At 34.6% G+C, this 20,205-nt stretch overlaps 1 protein-coding gene across 1 annotated transcript in view; it reads right to left on the bottom strand.

Moving 5' to 3' along the window:
- Positions 1–128: 128 nt before the first annotated feature.
- Positions 129–20,205, bottom strand: part of SLC5A8 (solute carrier family 5 member 8) — a 60,374-nt gene continuing 40,297 nt past the window's right edge. The window contains exons 11-15 of the mRNA XM_059186650.1: positions 17,639–17,725; positions 14,195–14,400; positions 7,316–7,419; positions 3,966–4,045; positions 129–3,710 (exon numbers count right to left, since the gene is read on the bottom strand). Of these exons, the coding sequence (XP_059042633.1) occupies positions 3,585–3,710; positions 3,966–4,045; positions 7,316–7,419; positions 14,195–14,400; positions 17,639–17,725 (603 nt within the window). The 3' untranslated portion in view covers positions 129–3,584. The remainder of the gene's footprint in view (positions 3,711–3,965; positions 4,046–7,315; positions 7,420–14,194; positions 14,401–17,638; positions 17,726–20,205) is intronic.

Raw genomic sequence — 20,205 nt, forward strand, 5'->3', positions numbered from 1 at the left:
TCTTTTATAATCTGAATGTAGTATACAGAAAGAGTCCTTTTGTGGTAGAGTGGAAATAATTCTCTGTAAAAGCTGATAAACTTAATTATATTCATTTTGACATTTTCTTCCCCAAGAACAGACAACTGTAAAGACACTTGTGGAGAGTTTAATCAACAAGCTGGAAAATCAGAAATGCAAACTTGTTTTACATTATAATGTTCAATTCCCTCAAGATTTTTTTACAATGGGCAAATAACTTAAATATAAAAGTAAATTTTACAGTAACTAAATTATGTGGTGAATTTTCAGTAACTGCATGCACTCAGTTGACTCTGTATCAACAACTATTATTGGGAAAAACTAAGAATTTTCTATAAGAATTGACACAGTGAGTCATTCTCCTGATCTTAACCTTGTCCCTGTCCCTTGTGTGTATATCATGGATAAGTTGTTAACAAATAAACTACTTTCTGGGATATTCACAGGTAAAGCAAAATTATGAAATCTTCATATTCATGTATTTAATATTTCCTTCATCCTAATGTATGTTAATGTTGGAAATCATGTTGCAAAATGAAACCTTCATAAAAGTTGTTTTCATAATTATTCACATTTTATATTCTTAATATTTTCAAAATACTATAAAAATATATGGTTATTATCCTGTATCCTAACATTGTGTATGCCAGTGACACTTTAATTCTCCCCTGTAGATGAGAATGATCAGATAGAAGAGTCAAGGCAATTTCCCTAAAGGAATAAAACCAGCATGTGTGACTTCAGGAAAATCAAGATTGCAACCCTAACCTCTAGGGCAGGGTTTCTTGAACTCAACACTATTTAATACTTGGGGTAGGATCATTTTTTGTTGTGAAGAGGGGTTGTCTTATGTATCACAGGATATTTAGTAGTAACCCTAAATTCTATCCACTAGATGCCAGTAGCACCTCATCACCAATGTGACCACCAAAAATGTATCCAGATATTTCCAAATGTCCAAATGCAGGTGTATAACTGCCCCATTAGAACCACTGGTCTAGAGAAAAAAATTAATGCATAAGCAATCAAATAGATGCATATACATTTATATCCTACATGTAAAAGTTTCATTTCTCTATGGAGTGAATATGACTGGCCATTTCTCTACGGAGTGAATATGATTGGGTGCTTTTTTTAAAAATAAAGTTTCCATTCTCTCTGAATAATCCTGCTGATTCCTAAATATAATTCAGTTTTTCTACAGCACATATTTTTTAGAGATGGGACTATAGCCACATCATTACATTGCAAATTCTAAACAATTTTTTTTTTAAACAAGTGACCTTTGTCTCAAATTTTTATTTCCAATCATATTAAAATTTTAAGTAATATTATTTGAGCTAATAAAGTGCTATCTAATCTTTTATACTCACATTATTTCTGTGAGGTAGTTAAGTGTTTAGAGTTCCATCATTAGAGGAGATTAAGGATAAATTCAAGGTCATATAATCTGTCAATGACAAAATGAAAATAGACTACTTATGTCGCTTTTCCCTGCTGTTGGGACTGTTGTGATTCAGAAATAATTAAGAACATTAGATTATTTCATTCACACTATGATATATTAATGTTTTACTTCTTTGTGATTTTATACAAAGATTCAGATAAGATAAATGATTTTTTCATAATTAATAACAGCAATTTGATTTCTTAAGAATGCGGTCTGGCACTCTTATGTGTTCATAAAGGTAAAATACCAACAGTTCCCAAAGTCACAAAGATGTATTTGGTTAAATAAAGTGCACAAGAATAGAAGTATCATATCATTAAGAACACGTGGCATAATCTTTGTAGTTAGATAAGGAAAAATTTATATAACTGGACTTTGATTTCCAAAACTGAAGCATTCTACACTCATGTGCATTTACACTTACTAAATAAATAATAATAGTTCAAATCATACTTGCATGAAACAAATAAGGTGATATCTTCCTACTCATTAAAAATTGTAGAAAGATTTACAAAGTTTGATATATGCTTACAAACATGATTAAAAAAATAACGTCTATACACATATGAAATATATTAACACATCATTAATTTAAATGTTACATAAATCTTTCTTTAGATAAGTGCTACTTCCTATTTTTTTATTGCTTCATGTTTTCAGTTGGCAACCTTTAAAAGTACAGAGCATACTTACCTAAATATCAGAAAATAAGTAAAAAAGTATTTAATTCTAAAATCTATTTAATATACCTAAATGCTTCTCACATTATTTTAAAATATTGTAAGGCAAACAAACAAACAAAAGAAACACATTTCCAAACAGTATCTAATGCAAGACCTGTAGAAAAAAATGTTATTAATAAAAGTCTGTGACCAAACCCTTAGCTGGAAATGTAGCAAGATAAACAAAATAAACTTTGAGATTTCTACTTGAAATTTTAAAGCATGAAACAAAGCATATAGTTGGTAATTCAGAACATTAAAAAAAAGTAGTGTGTTTACTCTTTAAATGGGTGAATACACTAGAATTCAAGACTTCTAAGACTTCTAAGCATATGTATGTACCCTTAAATTCAAATTAGTATCATTCAACATAACTATGCAATTCCATGGAACTTAACTATTTTAATCATGTAAATGTTCTTGGGTGACCAAATCCATAAGTACTTATGTTGTAAATACTTTAGTCAGTAACAGGTTCACAGGATTTCTAATTTATAGTCTGTGACTTCGTAAACCAGAATCTGGGGTAGCATGATTCACATTGGGTGTTTCAAGACATATATAAGTCCAAGGTAACATAGTATTTTGAAAACTTGGAAGAGAAGAAAAGTAAAGTGTACAACAAAATATGAGCTGATGGGTCAGAAATTGGGATTGCATATAAGAACTGGGGTGTAAGGCAATATAAACAGCCAATGGCCAGGAGTTGTAGATAATTAGCAAAAAGGCACAAGAATAGATAAGTAGAACCAAAAAGCCCTTGATCACTGGGCCCATGTTCTCTCCCAAACAGGATACTTCTTGATTATCACCTTCCTGAGCCAGAATTGGTTCCAGATAATAATAAGCTCCCTGATAGGGCTGATACGGATCAGTGAGAAGCAAAGATCTAGACAACATGGATTTGTCACCTCACTGTTTCCTAAAAATACAGTATGTTATAGAAAGACAAAAGGTCTTTTCAGTATTATATCTGATTTTGGGAAATCCCAAAACTTATATGCTAGCAACAAATGCATGGAAAATATTTTTAATAATGCCCAAATTTAAAATACTCTTTTTTGACCATCAAGTATGTGTATATATGTGTATATTAATCCTTTAGCAATATGTGGTCATAACTTTCACAATGACATCTTCATTAAAATAAAAAAGAAATAAAGGAAAATGCTGATGCTGAAATTCTTAACTCCAGAGTAGCACCAGTTAATGAATATAGTAAGTGAAGAGTCAGTACTTTGCTTCAACAAAATTTTACCCCCAAAGTTTCCCCCAAAACTTCACTCATTATCAAACCCTCCCCCCAAAAAGAAATCCAAATCTGGTCCAATTATCTTAGGAAACATATGTAACTGAGTCACTGTTTAAGATCATTTAGTATCACAGACGCTTCACAAACGAGTCCCACTCATCTTGCCACTTTGATCTGGGAAGTTCAATTCAATATGGTTGAAGGCAGGATTATCAGTTCCACCATCTTCTACCGGGTGAGATTTATAGCTTAAAATATGCTCCTTCTAAAAGAAAATGTTAACAGTGATTAGCAAAAAAAGGAACTATTCTAAATATTCTAAATAATAGTTTCTGCTATTTTTCCTCTAAATCCGCTTTGCAGTCTATTGAAGACAAGATATACAATAGAAATCAAAGAATAGGGCAAATATTTTCCTTGCCCATCAGAGTTCAAAAGAGAGTCCAAGGACTAACTAGTATGCTATCCTGGTAATAAAAGCACGGTCTTACTAATGTAAGGAGAAAGAAAGCCAACTTACTTTCTTAAAAATGTCAAAATTGGATAAAAAGTCCTCTTTGGTTAATAGGAATCTGCGGTCTAAGTTTTGTTTCCTTCCTCCTGAAAAACATTTACATCATTTACAATGTTAAAAGGTATCTGTAACTACCCAGTGACGGCCCATCATACAAGCATTTACCTTGTGCACATTCAACTCTACACACTCATAAAACACGCAGAGAAAGAGAATCTTTTACGTAGTGCTGAAGACTTGGCTCACCATTTCCCTTTTCCTGGTCTTAGATTCTGCAAGCCTCTAACTGTGACAAATGAGTCTAGTGTTTGAAGATGAATGAGATGGTTCTTAAATGCAAGCCACCTACCTCATATGGTACTTAACCGAAGAACCCAAGACTCATAAGGAAACTGATTTAAAAGCAACCTCTTTGATCTACCAATAAAATATCAAGCCATCTGCCTCTGCTGCAGACAGAGGAGTTGCCTTTCCCCAGTTTAATGGCTATGAATGTAGAGGTGCATGAGGAAATGCAGGAAATTATGCAATGCTGAATACATTAGTTAAATGAAAATCAATATAATGATTGGTATTTGATTCAACTCTTCTTCCCTAACATTCTGTTTTATAAAAATTATTTTTTGTTTTGGTATTTTATTTGTAGATCAAAGACAAAGCTTTTTAAAATTGTGTGGTTCTCAAACTACTTTTATACAAATCATCTAGCAGACATACATCAAATGCAAATTCCTAGACTTCTACCTGGACCAACCCAGTTCGAAAGTCTGGAGAGGGGCCACTGAATCCTGATTTTTACCAAATTTCCAAAGTGATCTTCATGCTCTCTAATATTTGGGAACCACCACTTCAGTACAAATATTAGGCTTTTAATTATGGCAACCTCTGCTTTTCTGGAGATGAAATCAACTTAAAATTAATTCATTCGACATTGTTGAGTGCCTACCATCTGCTAGAGACTCTACTAGGTGCTGTAGAGACAGACATGAGTAAAACAATTACTATACTCATAGCTTATGGTTTATTTAGGGCCTTATTTACCCCATTTTACTGATGAGGAGACAGACCCACTCATGGTACACAGTACATGGTAGGGTGAAACTGAAATGCCAACCCAGTCTGTATGAACAGAATTCTTCCTGAATCTTCCTATTTATTTCTCAAATAGTGTTAGGATTTCATGTTTCTAGATTATTTTCTCAAGGTGCTCGTTGCTGCTATGAAGTGGAAATAAGTCATTTATGAAATTAATGAAGTTGAATTGTTTTTTTATCACTGGATGCCTGCTCACCTAGGTAAAGCATGACTTTATAAAACAAAAGAAGCAGGCATATATGGTTATCAGAATAAAAATTTTAAGGGAAATAGGGGGGAATTCTCAAAGGGAATGCTCCAATACTCCATTTTTTTTTTTTTAAAGAAAAAGGAATGTGTTGAATAGGATCTGAGGTCAAATAGTACAAGGAGACTGTTTAGGTGTATTCCTGACCTGAATCATCGGGTTACCAGTAAGAAACTTTAAAATCCATCTTAAAATATATCAAAACAGACAGAAGAATAAATCTACTGTGTTGGTAATTTTTTTTATGAAGAAAGGCACAGTCATTTTTGAAATGAAAGAGAATAGTTAAAAATGTGTTTAAGAGGTAATGAATAACAACAAACTTTATTTATAAATGTGTAATTATGCTTTGAATATATAATAATTTTAATTAATATAATTGTTGATGTCATTATATTAATATCACTACTAATTATTAATATAATTTGTTAATTGTAAATACAGGTATCACAGAAGTGTGAAAGGCAGTGCTATTCAGGAGCCACAAAACAATGGCTGAGAGAATTCCTTCAAGTGGCATAGTGCTGGTAGCTTTGTAGCATAAAGCAAACAAAGACATCAGACATACTAGGACAAAGTATAGGATTTCTGACTAGTGACTGCACCTTTGATGAAGAGGGCAGTGCAGCTGCCTTCCCCTCCTCTGGTTACTACAAATGTACATGGGTGAGGGAATGCAGGAAATCAGGAAGTCTGGCACTTCTCACTAGCTCTATACGCTACCCGGCTTTGAGCTACCACAGTCGCTCACCTGGATTACTGCAATAGCCTCCTACCTGCCCTCCTTCCCTTATAGACTATTCTCAAAACTGGATCAGAGTGCTCCTTTGAGAATTATTGGAAAAGTAATTGGAAAAGTATCCCATGTAGTAGACCTAAAAGACGTGATGGAAAATACGAGAGAAAAGAGAAGAAAATTAGAATAACTGTCTGAGACTAAAACATTTGACTAACAAGAGTTTCCAGAAAGTGAAAACAGGAAATTACAAAAATAATATAAGAAAATGTCCACAAACTGAAGGACATAGGTCTCCAGATTGAAAACACCATAACAAGGGCTTACGGCAAAGCAATCATTGTGAAATGAGTCCCATGCAAAGTGCCAAAAGGTAGCATGGCACTGGCATTCTCAGTAAAAATATAATCATTTAGGAGAAAATTAAGACATCCTTTCTGAAATAAGAAAGCTATTTTTTTAGGATTCTCTACTCAAACAATCAATCAAGTATAAGGGAGAATTAAAGACATTTTTTCAAAAGACACCACATCTTTAAATCTCTTGTCTACACTTTCTCAAGAACATGCTAAAGGATGTGCTCTATTCAATTAAGGGGATAAACAAAAATTATCAGTAATGGAATACTGGCAATAGAGAATCCAACACAGGAGGGAGACCAAGGGAATTCACAAAATGAAGTCCCAGGGTAACAGCTCTATAGCAATCCCAGAGAGCAGTGTATAAAATGTGTATTATCAATATGTTTTTTAAAATAACATTTTAAAATTTATGGACCTGTGAAAAAAGCCTCACACTATGTTCAGATGTAAAGATTATAATGATCATTCCTATTGTATACTTCTTTACAGTTTGCAAAAAGCCAGCATAGGACAATGAAAATATCATGACACAGGACTGCTGTAATAATACATGTAGAATCCTAGCATTGCAGTAGCTAAATACAATTTTGTCAAGCACTTTGTTTTTTCCTACAGTAACTTATGAGAAAGGCAAGTCAATTGCCATTATCCTCATTTACACATAAGATAGCTAAGCCTCAGAGTAGCCATATGGACTTCCCTAAGTTTATGCAGCTAGTAAGTGGTAGAACAAAGGTTCAAATAGGATCTTCTGCTTTCAAGTACAGGCATTCAAATTTCCCACGATGAAAATGGAACAGGTAATTAACCTAGTTGTTAACAGGACTATAGAAAAATAACATAAATAGCTATAAAAGAGATATAGCAAAAATTGATATCTAGGTAAATACAGCAATACTAATGTTTTGATATTTACCTGTTGGTAAACTGATTAGCATTCCAATGAATACCGTTACCAAAGTTCCAAGAGTGCTGAAGTATAGATATGATAAAGAATACCAGTTATCCATCAGTGGAGTCCTAAGAAAGAACAAAAACATAACTGTAAGATTTTATGTAATGCTACTAGCAACTAAAGCAGTGTCGATAATTTTCATGCATGGCAAAGTCAGAATAAAATGTTTAACAATGTTTTTAATGTTTTAACAAATGTTTTTAATGTCATAAACTATTGTTCCATCTTTATCTTATTGGATCAAGAATTAAAAGCCTGACTTATTCTTGACCATACACCATCATACTAAATGTCCATCTGTATTCATTCACCTCTGCTTTATGTCCCAGGCACTGTTCTTGTCATTGGAAAGTCTACCATAAGAAAAGCTAATAAGGCTCCTGCCCTCATAAAATTTGCATTCAAATGGAGAGAGAAATACAGTAAATAAGTAAACTAATAAATACAATCATTTCCACTGGTGAAAAGCACTATAAGGAAATAAAACAAGGTAATGTGAAACAGAGTGGAAAGAACAAACTATACCCTAATGTCAGAGAAAGCATTTGTGAAACGACATTTGAACTGAGATATGAATAACAAGAAGTTTCTGAGGAAAGCGTCCTAGACAGAGGTAAACACCAGCTGACTAAATCATAATTAGCAACATAAGAGTAATACAAGATGAGAGGAAGGCAGAGGTCTTTTGTGTTGTTGTAGTTAGATTTGTATGAAGTTTGGGTTTTTCTCTGGGCAACAGCACTTGTGGCAGTATTTTAAATGAAGGAGTAACATGACCTGATGTTTCTAAAATGATTGTTCTAGAATCCCAGTTTTAGCTTTAATAGAGTAGCTTGATTTAGAACACATCTGTCTAAGAACAATGGATAAAAAGTGGAAGAATGGGGCAGGCAGGAATTAGAAATTGAGAGGCCAAGATCCCAGAAAGAAGGGAAACACATTGAGGTAAGTTATTGAAATTAAGATCATGCACTATTACTGGTGGAAAAACAGACAAAATAGAACAGAATAGAGAATCAAGAAACAGACCAAGAAGATAGTATCTGGTTTAGTTAAATTTGATACTCATTTGCAATGGGGCAAAGGGAAGGTCTTTCCAATAAGTGGTATTTAGTTAACTGAATATCCATATAGGAAAAAAATGAGTCTTGATTACAGCACCTACAGAAATCAATTACAAAGTAGATTATATTTCATTTATGGAAATAGTTAACAATAAAGCTTTTAAATGAAAAATTAGAGGAATCTCTTTATGACCTCAGGATAGGCAAGGATTTCTTAATTGGAACACACAAAGGACTAACAATATAGGAAAAGACTGATAATTTATTCTTTAGTAGGATATTCTTTAACCTCTATGTATTTGAGGTCTTTTCAAATTTTTCTTATGGTTGACTTTACGTTTCATAGCATTGTGATCAGAAAATACATGGTATGACCTCAATCTTTCTATACTTATTGAGGCTTGATTTGTGACCTAGAATATGATCTGTTCTGGAGAATGTCCCATATCCACTCAAAAAGAATGTGTATTCTACTACTTTAGGATGAAATGTTCTGAATATATCTGTTAAGTCCATCTAATCCAGTGTGTCATTCAAAGCCATTGTTTTTTTGTTGATTTTCTGTTCAGATGATCTGTCATTGGTATAAGTGGGGTGTTAAAGTCCCCTCCTGTTATTGTATTATTATCAATGATCTCCTTTAATTTGTTATCAGTTGTTTTATATATTTGGGTGCTCCTGAGTTGAGAGCATAAGTACTTATAACTGTTAGATCTTCTTTCTGGTTAGACACCTTTATTATGACATACTGTCCTTTACCTCTTGTTACAGTCTTTGGTTTAATTCTCAAATGACATGATACTCTCTGTAGAAAACCTGAAATACTCCACCAGAAATTGATAGAACTAATACATATATTCAGTAAAGTAACAGGATACAAAATCAATGTACAGAAATCAGTTGCATTCCTATACCAATAATGAAGCAGCAGAGAGGGAAATCAAGGACCTGATTAATTTAAATTCCACCAAAAACCATAAGCTATCTAGGAATAGACCTAAACAAGGAAGTAAAAAAGATATGCTCTGAGAACTACAGAACACTTTTGAAAGAAACTGAAGATGACACAAAAAAATGGAAAAATATTCCATGCTCATGGATAGGAAGAACAAATATTCTTAAAGTATCTATAATTCCCAAAGTAATCTCACATTTAATGCAATCCCTATCAAAATATCACCAGCATTTTTTTACAGAGCTAGAACAAACAATCCTAAAATTTGTATGGAACCACAAAAGACCCCAAATAGCCAAAACAAACTTCAAAAAGAAAAGCAAAGCTGGAGATATCACAATTCTGGACTTCATGTTCTATTACAAAACTGTAGTGACTATGACAGTATGGTACTGATATAAAATGACATATAGATCAGTGGAAAAGAGTAGAAAACCCAGAAATGGACCCACAACTATATGGCCAACTAATCTTTGGCAAAGCAGGAAAGAACATCCAATGGAAAAAAGACTGTCTCTTCAACAAATTGTGTTGGGAAAGCTGGATAGCAACTTGCAAAAGAATGAAACTGGACCACTTTCTTACACCACACACAAAAATAAATTCAAAATGGATGAAAGACATAAATGTGAGACAGGAAACCATCAAAATCCTAGAGGAAAACACAGGAGCAACCTCTTTGACATCAGCCGTAGCAACTTCTTACTAGAGGCAAGGGAAACAAAAGCAGCAGAGAAAGACAACTATCATATGATCTCCCTGATATGAGGAAGTGGTGATGCAACATGGGGGCTTAAGTGGGTAGGAGAAGAATAAATAAAACAAGATGGGATTGGGAGGGAGACAAACCATAAGTGACTCTTAATCTCACAAAACAAACTGAGGGTTGCTGTGGGGAGGGATGTTGGGAGAAGGGGGTGGGATTATGGACATTGGGGAGGGTATGTGCTTTGGTGAGTGCTGTGAAGTGTGTAAACCTGGTGATTCACAGACCTGTACCCCTGGGGATAAAAATATATGTTTATAAAAAATAAAAAATTAATAAAAAAATTAACTATTGGGACTTCATCAAGATAAAAAAGCTTCTGCACAATGAAGAAAAAATCGACAAAACTAAAAAGCAGCCTTTGGAAGATATTTGCAAATGACATATCTGATAAAGGATTGGTATCCAAAATCTATACAGAATTTATCAAACAATACCCCCCCAAAAATAATCCAATTAAGAAATGGGCAGAAGACATGAATAGCTATTTCTCCAAAGAAGACACACAGATAACTAACAGACATGAGAAGATGTTCAACATCACTCATCATCAGGGGAATACAAATCAAAACTACAATGAGATATAACCTCACACCTGTCAGGATGGTTAAAATTAACATAGCAAACAACAAATATTGGTAAGGATGTGGAGAAAGGAGAACCCTCTTACACTGTTGGTTCGAAAGCAAACTGGTGTCTGCACTCTGGAAAACAGAAAGGAGATTCCTCAAAAACTTAAAAAGAAAGCTATGATCTAGCAATTGCACTAGTGGGTATTTACCCAAAGGATACAAAAATATGGATGTAAAGAGATATATGACCCCTTCAATGTTTATAGCAGCATTTTCTTTTTTTTTTTCATTTTCTTTATTTATTTGACCAAAAGAGATCAGAAATAGGCAGAGTAGCAGGCAGAGAGAGAAGCGAAAAAACGGGCTCCCCACTGAACAGAAAGCCCAACGTGGGGCTCCATCCCAGGACCCTGAGATCATGACTTGAGCTAAAGGCAGAGGCTTAACCCACTGAGCCACCCAGGTGCCCCATAGCAGCATTTTCAACTAAATAGCCAAATTATGGAAAGAGCTCAAAAGTCAATTGACCGATGAACAGATAAAAAAGATGTGGTACATATACATAACGGAATATTAACCATAAAAAAGAATGAAATCTTGTCATTTGCAATAATATAGATGGAGCTAGAGTATATTATGTGAAGCAAAATAAGTCAGCCAGAGAAAGACAAATACCGTATTCAGTCAGAGGTGGAATTTAAGAAGCAAAACAGATGAACATGGAGGGCGAAAAGATAGAAGCAAACCGTAAAACAGACTCCTAACTATATAGAACACTGAAGGTTGCTAGAAGGTAGGTGGGTGGAGGGATGGGTTTAATGGGTGATTGCATCAAGGAGGGCACTTGTGATGAGCAACGGGTGTTCTATGTAAGTGATGAATCAATAAATTCTACTCCTAAAACTAATATTACACAATGTGTTAACTAACTGGAATTTAAATAAAAACTTGAAAGGGAAAAAAAAGTCTTATAAGTTGAACTTAATTAAAATAAAGAAATTCTGACCACCAAAATAGTATCATTACAAGAGTAAAAAGGCAACCCACAAAGCAGGAGAAAAATATTTCAAAATATGTATTTTATCTAGAATATATCACAAATTCTCAAATAAATAAGAAATAAAAGAGAATCCATTTAAAGCTGGATTAAAGAATTCAACAACCAAGTCACAAAAGTACATATCCAAATGGAAATGGCAAACAAACAAACAAACAAACAAAAAACCCACCCCATGTAATGAATGGGGGCACCTTGGTGGCATGATTTCAGGGTCCTGGGATCCAGCCTCGCATCAGGCTCTCTGCTCAGCAGGGAGCCTGCTTCCCCCAACTCTCTCTGCCTGCCTCTTTACCTACTTGTGATCTCTCTCTGTCAAATAAATAAAATCTTAAAAAAAAAAAAAAAGGTATTGAATGTAGTTGATCATAAAGGAAATGCAAATTAAAACTATGATGGGCTACCAATGTATACCCATCAAGCATTAAGGAATTTAAAGAATAAAAACTGTATCTAGGTAATGGAAACATGTTATCCAGGCAACCAAAGAGTATTTTGTTTCATCTTTAGCTGTGTAGTTTATTCCCCTTGTACTCTAGGGACACTGAACTATGTATGATTTCCTAAGATACCACGTGGCTTCAGACTTTCATGCTTTTGGATATACTGTTTTCCCACTGAGCAATATGCCCCACTTCTGTCTGTCCCTTCTATCCAACCCTGGTCACCTGATTAATCTTCCTCTAAGAAGGTTTCTTTGACTCTACCAGGAAGGGTGCCTCTCTTGATCACCTATGAACACCACGTACCAGAGGGTATTGTTTAAGTGTTTATTTTCTTGTCCAACTTCCCTTTTGGTCATTTTCTGTGACTTTCCAAACCCTCTCCTTCCAGCCAACCTCTGTATCCTTCAAGTAGTACTACCTCTCTAAAGTCTTGATGCTAATCACTCCAACTTTGTTTATATTCACTCTTTTAACAGATCTTCATCAAGTATTTATTACTATTTACAATGTGCTAGTTTTATACTTACTGTGCTTACTGAATTAATTGTTTTGTGTGTATTAGCACACCCTCTCCAGCTAAACTATAACTTCCTGGAAGGCAGGAATCAAAGTGAGTAAGAGAGGACAACTTTCTTGTGATACTACATAAATGGCCAGCCCAGACCTAAGTATGTTATTTATTCTTAGAAATTCTTATTTATTACCTGTTATTTTATAAACAAGCTAACATATAAAAGTAATCATTATGGTACCAGGTACATACTAAACTTCAGCTAATTTATTTGTTTCAGAATCCAAATAACTATTTTGTCTCAGACTCTTAAATTAAAAGAGACATTTACATAATCAGGACAAATGCTAAGCAAAATTGTGAAACAAGAAGTATATCCTGAATGTCCTCCCACGTACCCTTCAATTATTTTTTTCTCCCTTTCTGACTCTAACAACTACCCCCTCCACACACAAACATTAGTGTTTTCATGCTTGTCCAAACCACTTTCGGCATTTCACTGCCCCTCACCCCATGGCACCCCACCTAGTCAAACCTCCCTCCAAAATGTCTCAGGTTCTGGAACTACCAACATTTATCAGCCTTGAATTTCCATTGGCAAGCATTCTCATAGTTAGGAACTCATGATTTGAACATGAATCACTATTAACAAGTCACATTCCTTCTCTCAGGAGTGCTTCCAGTTTAAAAGGGAGACACAGCACATCTTGACCCAAAGGGAATGAGTCTTTAATGATTTCATTCCAGGAAAACTGAAACTAGGGGCAATAATTTGGGGGCAGCAGCCTCATTTTTGTATTCCTTGCATATCTCCATAGGGTTTAGGTTTTAAGGCTAGACATTTAATTGTTCACTAAAGAAATATTGCTCTTATATCTACTATATTATAAAACACTCACCTACCTATAGATCTACATCATTTCATTAAATCAGATGAAATAAGGACCCAGAGCCCCAAAGTATACCGCATACAAAAAACTCCAACAAGTGAGTTGATCACAGCTGCAACTCATTGCCAGTGCTCTAAAGATCAGGAATCTTTAAATCTAAACAAACAGCAATGACCTAACATATTTAGATGATTGTAGCTTAAGACTATAAAGATTATACTTAAAGCCTATATAAGCAGTGTTTCTTTTATAATTTTGCTTTTCATTTTAAAACACTTTAGTTCACCAAGATGATTTTTTATTCAACTAGAGCTGATATTTGGTAGCATTTAACCATAACAGAATTTTTTGGTTATTATTCAATTTTTCTCCAGATCTGTAAGTGAGGCAGAGGTTTTTATTAAAATTAAGAACATACATCAATTTTTGCTGTTACCAAATAAAATACTATAGCCAGAAAGCCACAAGGGCTCTACCCATTTCAGAATTAGGGAAAATTGCAGCAACTGGGCAACTGGGGTTCTCTATCTGTCACATGCATTTCTTTAAAATATGACACTATAAAGCTTAATTCAATACCTTTCCACACTGTGTGCTTGAAAAGCACTAGTAGAAAATGGCATTTCTGTGGTTGTCACCCAATTTGTCACATTGTGTGTGCTGTTACAGCCATAGGTTTCAAGGATTAGTGGCATCGTTCTCTCAGGCAGTGGAGGATAAAGTTGAGCTCCAATCCCAACCCACAGAGAAACAGCAAATCCAGCCATCAAACCAACAATTGCTCCCTGTAAAACAAGAATGTTTTTAAAAGAAAAATAATGTAGTTTTCTTTGAGACAGAAATTAATGTCAGAAGATTAAGCTTAGCATGGTCCAAGCCAGATTTACCAGCTTCTCTCCTAAAATCATTCTCTCCCCACAAATCCTTGCTTCTTGTCCAGGGCAGCATGAGCCAGCGGTCCCTCATCTCAGAGTCCTGGGGATCCAGTAACTCCATTACTTTTCCATATCCTTATCTCAACCTGCTTTTTTTTTTTTTTTCTAATCTCATAATTCTATTCCTTCACTCTGTTTCCATGACTAGCAGTCTTTTCTGGCGTCCTCCTCTCTTCACACCCAAAAAACTACAACAATCACATGGTTGACCCCAGGCCAACAGTCCCCTTTATTTTTGCTTAATTTGTGAACAAACAGAATGCCAAATGCACAAAAGACTATGAAGGGGAAAGCAGACACAGAGTTTATTCCCATATTTAACAACATGCATGATTGTAATTGTGCTTCAGGGTAGCTAGGAGGAAAATAGGAAGCAGTTTTCACAAATGACTGCAACAGTGCATAATACCACACCAAGTATTTCTAAAGACAAAAAGAGATGTCTCCTCTGAAGACATTTGGTTTCTCTATCTTTGGAAAATGGGTTCCTCGCTTCTGCTTTTCACCAGCAGTCTAGATGCTCTGCTAGACCCTGAATAATTTAAACCCCAGTTCCAAATTATGGGGACAAAAGCGAATCTTGAGCTGGTGGGCCTCTTCCTCTGTGGTGAAAATTTCCCCCTTCTTTTAAGAATACTGACCAGATGGGGTGCCTAGGAGGCTCAGCGGGTTAAGCCTCTGCCTTAGGCTCAGGTCATGATCCCAGGATCCTGGGATTGAGCCCCACATTGGGCTCTCTGCTCAGCAGGGAGCCTGCTTCCTTCTCTCTCTCTGTGCCTCCCTCTCTGCCTACTTATGATCTCTGTCTGTCAAATAAGTAAATAAAAATCTTTAAAAAAAAAAAAAAAAAAAGAATACTGACCAGACAGGGCAGCTCCCCATAGAGAAGACAGGGGAGAATACTTGAAGTAAGGGAAAAAACAAGCAAAATAATAGGGTAGGAACAAAGAATGGTGTATTGATGGGATAAGATGAAGGCTGATGACAAGATCAGAAGATTTATGTTGGGGACAAACACTATGAGCTCTTTCATTAAGTTGTGAACCTTGAAAGCAGAATTAGATTTTTTTGGTTTTGGTATCTCAGCACTTACTAGAGTGCTGGACATATAGGAGGCGTGCAATAAATATTTTTTCAATAATATGAGATTGGAATAGTAGTGTGGCCAACTGTTGACAAGCCAGACTTGCTTCTCAGCATTGTACATGGCTTGATCAAAGATCCACAAAATTATAAATCCCATGAGTGCAAAAATATTCAGAGTTCTCTATTCCCAGGACAGTGTTGAGCTCATAAATATTCAATGAATGAATGACTGGAAGGGAGGGAAGGAGGGAGAAAAGAAAGGAGGAGGAAAAGCAAAGGAAGGGAAGGGGAAAGGGGGAAGGAGAGGAAGGGAGGGAAGGATGGAGGGAGAGAGGAAGGCAGGAAGTCCATTCCAAAGCAAGGGTAGATACTCTGCTGATGAAAAATGTGAGTATAGTTAAAAGAGGCACCTCCTATGACAGGAATAATAATATCACACTTCTCCCCAGAAAAGGTTATATGGAACCAAGTCTGCTATAGCTATTCTGGAGGCAACCCATGGTGGCAGTAAATGTCAAAAACCAAATCAGTCTTTCTTAATGTTTCAGACACTCAGTAAACCACTGTGCATTTAATAATGTAAAGAGTCTAATCAAAGCTTCAACATTCTGAGGTAGATACAAACTATTCTTTCATTGGGATTAATTTCTACCAAACTAGTTTTTCATATGATACTTCAATGACAATTATTTGAGAATAATTATTTTTAAAAAATGTTCATTTGAGTACAGTTGATATATAATGTTACATTAGTTTCAGGATACAACACAGTGAGTCAACATCTCTATACATTATGCTATGTTTACCACAAGTGTGGCTACCATCTGTTAAGAATTATTTTCCTTAAGAATTATTATTTTTTATTTTTTTATTTATGTTATGTTTGTTATGTTAGTTGCCATACAGTATAGCATAAGTTTTTGTTCCATGATTCATTGTTTGTGTATAACATCCAGTGCTTATTAATAATAATAGTAATGGCCTTTATGAGTAGTCATCTTACCAATCCATAATGCCTCATGAAGAAAATGGAATTCTAAATGTAAAGTCATAGTTCTGCAGTTATTCTATGACTGTATGAAACAACCATACATACATTATCAGTTTTTCCTGAACTTCAGCTTATAGCAGGACTACACAGTAAAGTCTCTCCTGGCTTTCAGAGAAATAATTTCAATTTCATTTATTCCAAACAAAATTTAGTATTTTAAAGCCCAAAAATGTCTGTGTAGAAGAGAGGTATTACCTCATTCTGGATACTATTCCAATTATGATCACTCCTTTAAGGACAGAACCATAATATTGGAACTATTGCTTTAAATATCAGGAGTATAGACTCTCTGGTCAAGATGGTGAGGAGCTTATATTATTACTTCTCTTTGCTGTACTCTGACTATTCACAGGTATCCTCAGCTCTACTGCTTTTAACTCTTTCACATCTGAGCCTGTTGATCTTTCTTTAAATCCTAGTGATTTTTAGAGGTAGAGTTTAGTGACCTCTGAGGCTAATAATACACTATATGTTAATTAACTTATTTTAAATTTAAAAAATGTTTATAGAAATCCTAATGACTTTCAAGAAAGGCAAAAAGATAAATCCACAAAAAATCTTCCTTTAGTTATGTAATATTCATAACATATATTACATATAATGTATAACATAATATGTATTGTTTCATAATAAATATCCTTTATTTACATTATATATTCTATTCTATTATATGCTTAGTTATATAGTTATACTGTAATATTATATGATTCAGCTATATAATATTCACAATATATATTATTTTGGCAGTTTCCATTTAGTTTCACATATGTAGGATCCCAGTGCATAGCACTTTATTTTATATTCCAGCAAAGTCAATATGAGTAATTTAAGCCATTAAGTCACTAATGACAGATATCAAAGGAAGTATATCTTTCAAATTAAGAAAAAATTAGAAAGCTGCTACTATAGTTGGGAAAGTAAGTTTTACACATATTCACTCTTTATACTCACAATTGAGTTGGCAAAGGGAACCAAAATGCCCAAAGCAAACAAGCCCAGAAGTGGTCCACCAACCATGCCAAATATGCTGAGTGCTGCCTACAAAAATAATAAAAAGTCATAACTAGCAATCTCAAATACCAAGTTAAAGTGTTTCAAAGTAATTTCATCAGAATGAGGATTTAGAGTTATCAATCTCCTCCCAAAAATCATGGCAGCCTTATCATTGACAAATAGGTAATCAGAACTTGAATGCTTCTGCTTCTCAGTCTCAACTATTCATTTGTTCATTCAGGTATCTTCAATAAAGGAAGCAGAATATAAAGAAGGTAGAGTCACGACAACACAGCAGGAACAGCTATATGAATTCATAAGCCCAGAAGGACACTACTTCTCCCAACTGTTCCTGCAAGTGATAATAATCAATCACACCACTCCTTTGTGCTTTAACAGTCTCAAAATCTTCTGTAAAACAAGACTGTGGATAAGTACTGCTAAGTGAACAGAGATGGCAATGAAACAATGCCATCCTTGATTCCCTAGGAATGGAACTAGAATGAAAAATATGATTATTTAAAAAAAATATTGCTCAAATCATTTTGATTTAAAATCTAATTGGCTAATTGAAACCTTTGCTTTGGTGTATAGATGCCAAAATCATGCTAGTGAAAAAAAAGTTATAATGTGAATAATGGAGAAATGCAAAACTTGAAAATTCCAAAAGATGTGAGTTCCCAGTAAGCCAATGGTTAATTTTTAAGAGTGGACAGAAGCATAAAAGAAGGATTAGAGAACATATTGTCTACAGAGTACAGGGGCTTGATAACAGAATCAGTAAATCAAAGAAAAAATATCAAGTCAAGAAAATTTTATAAGATATAGATGGCAGTTCTAGGTTAAAAAAATTCAGAAGTCTTCCTTGTGGTGGTGGTGTGGATAGAGTTGACAAAGAACTAGTGTTTGAGGAGGATATGGGTTCAGAATATAATCCTAGGGAGTGATTTCACAACTTCTCTTGACCAAAGCCCAGTAGGAAAGAAGACAGCCTTCACTGAAAAATATGAAATAAGTCACATGGCCCATGAAGCAGGCTGTGACAGTATGACCTGTGAGCCAGTTTTAGAGGTATAAGGAATATAACCCCCCCCCAAAAAAAAGCCTGTTTCAGGGAATAATACCTTGGTTAAAGATGAAGCAAGGAAGAACTGGCTTGGAGTTATGATGACACTATTAGGACACCTCACTACAGATACTCAGCCAGAATTGATAAGAAGGGAAAGAAAGAAGGGAATCAATCACAATAAGAGTTATAAGCAATAATGCAGACTATGGAGGAATAAGCAATAATGCAGACTATGGAGAAAAGCATATTCAGAGGAGTTTTATTGGTTATGGCTTAGATGTGTTGGATAAGCTTGGAGCTTCTGGATATCATTCATTCATTCATTCATTCATTCATATACTCAGGATGAGATCAAACTATTTTAACAACTGGTATGCCACAAGCAAACAAACCAGAATGGACCCAAGCCTTAGGTCTAAAGCAGGAGTTTGGAGGACCTGCTTTGCTCAACAGTGACCTTCAACTTTCTGGATCATGGGGAGGGCCAGGTGTGTCAGAGAGCCACGATAAAACTGCTTCAGTAATTAACATGTGCTTGAAATAAATTAAAAAATAGAAAGTCTTAGAGAAAAAATAAATAAAATGTCTCAACAAAAACACAGCAGATATAAAGGACTAAATGGAAATTATTAGAACCGAAAAATACTAGGTGAAATCTTGGTAGATAGGTTCAACAGCAGAATGGAGGAGATAGAAGAAAGAATTAGTGAGCTGGAAGACAGGCCAATAGAAATTACCTAATCAGAACAACAGAGAGAATATGGACTTTAAAAAAATGAAATGAGTTTCCAGGATCTGTGCAAGTATACTAAAAAAATCTAACACAGGTAATGAGAGTCCTAGAGGAGAAAAGAATGAGGCTAAAAAGCATTTAAAGAAATAATGTATGAATTTCCCAAATTTTACAAGAGATATAAACCTACAGATTCAAAAGCTGCAAAAACTCCAAACAGGACAAACACAAAGAAATAATGCCAAGACACACTGAAATAAATTTCTGAAAACAAAGAGAAAGTTCTAAAAGTGATCAGAGAAAAATGATACCTTTCCTGTAGGGGAAAATAATTAGAATGGCAGCAAATATATCATCAGAAATACTGGACCAGAAGAAAGTGGCACATATTTTTCAAGTGCTGGATAAAAAGAACTGCTGACACAGAATCCTATATCCAGCAAAAATATCTTCTGGAAATAAAGGGAAACCAATACATCCTCAGATGAAGGGAAATAAAGAATTTTTGCCAGCAGACATATCCTAAAAGAATGGCTAATGAAAGTTTTCTAAAAAGAACAGAAATTATTAAAAGAAGGAAACTTGGAACATCAGGAAGGAAGAAAGAATAAAATAAGCAAATATATGGCTAAATATAATAGGCATTCCTTCTCCTCTTGAGTTTCCTGAGTTATATTTGATTGTTTAAACAAAACTTATAATACTTTAATGTAATTCAAAATG

This window comes from Mustela lutreola, chromosome 8 (genome assembly GCF_030435805.1).
Source record: "Mustela lutreola isolate mMusLut2 chromosome 8, mMusLut2.pri, whole genome shotgun sequence".
Classification (NCBI taxonomy): Eukaryota; Metazoa; Chordata; class Mammalia; order Carnivora; family Mustelidae; genus Mustela; species Mustela lutreola.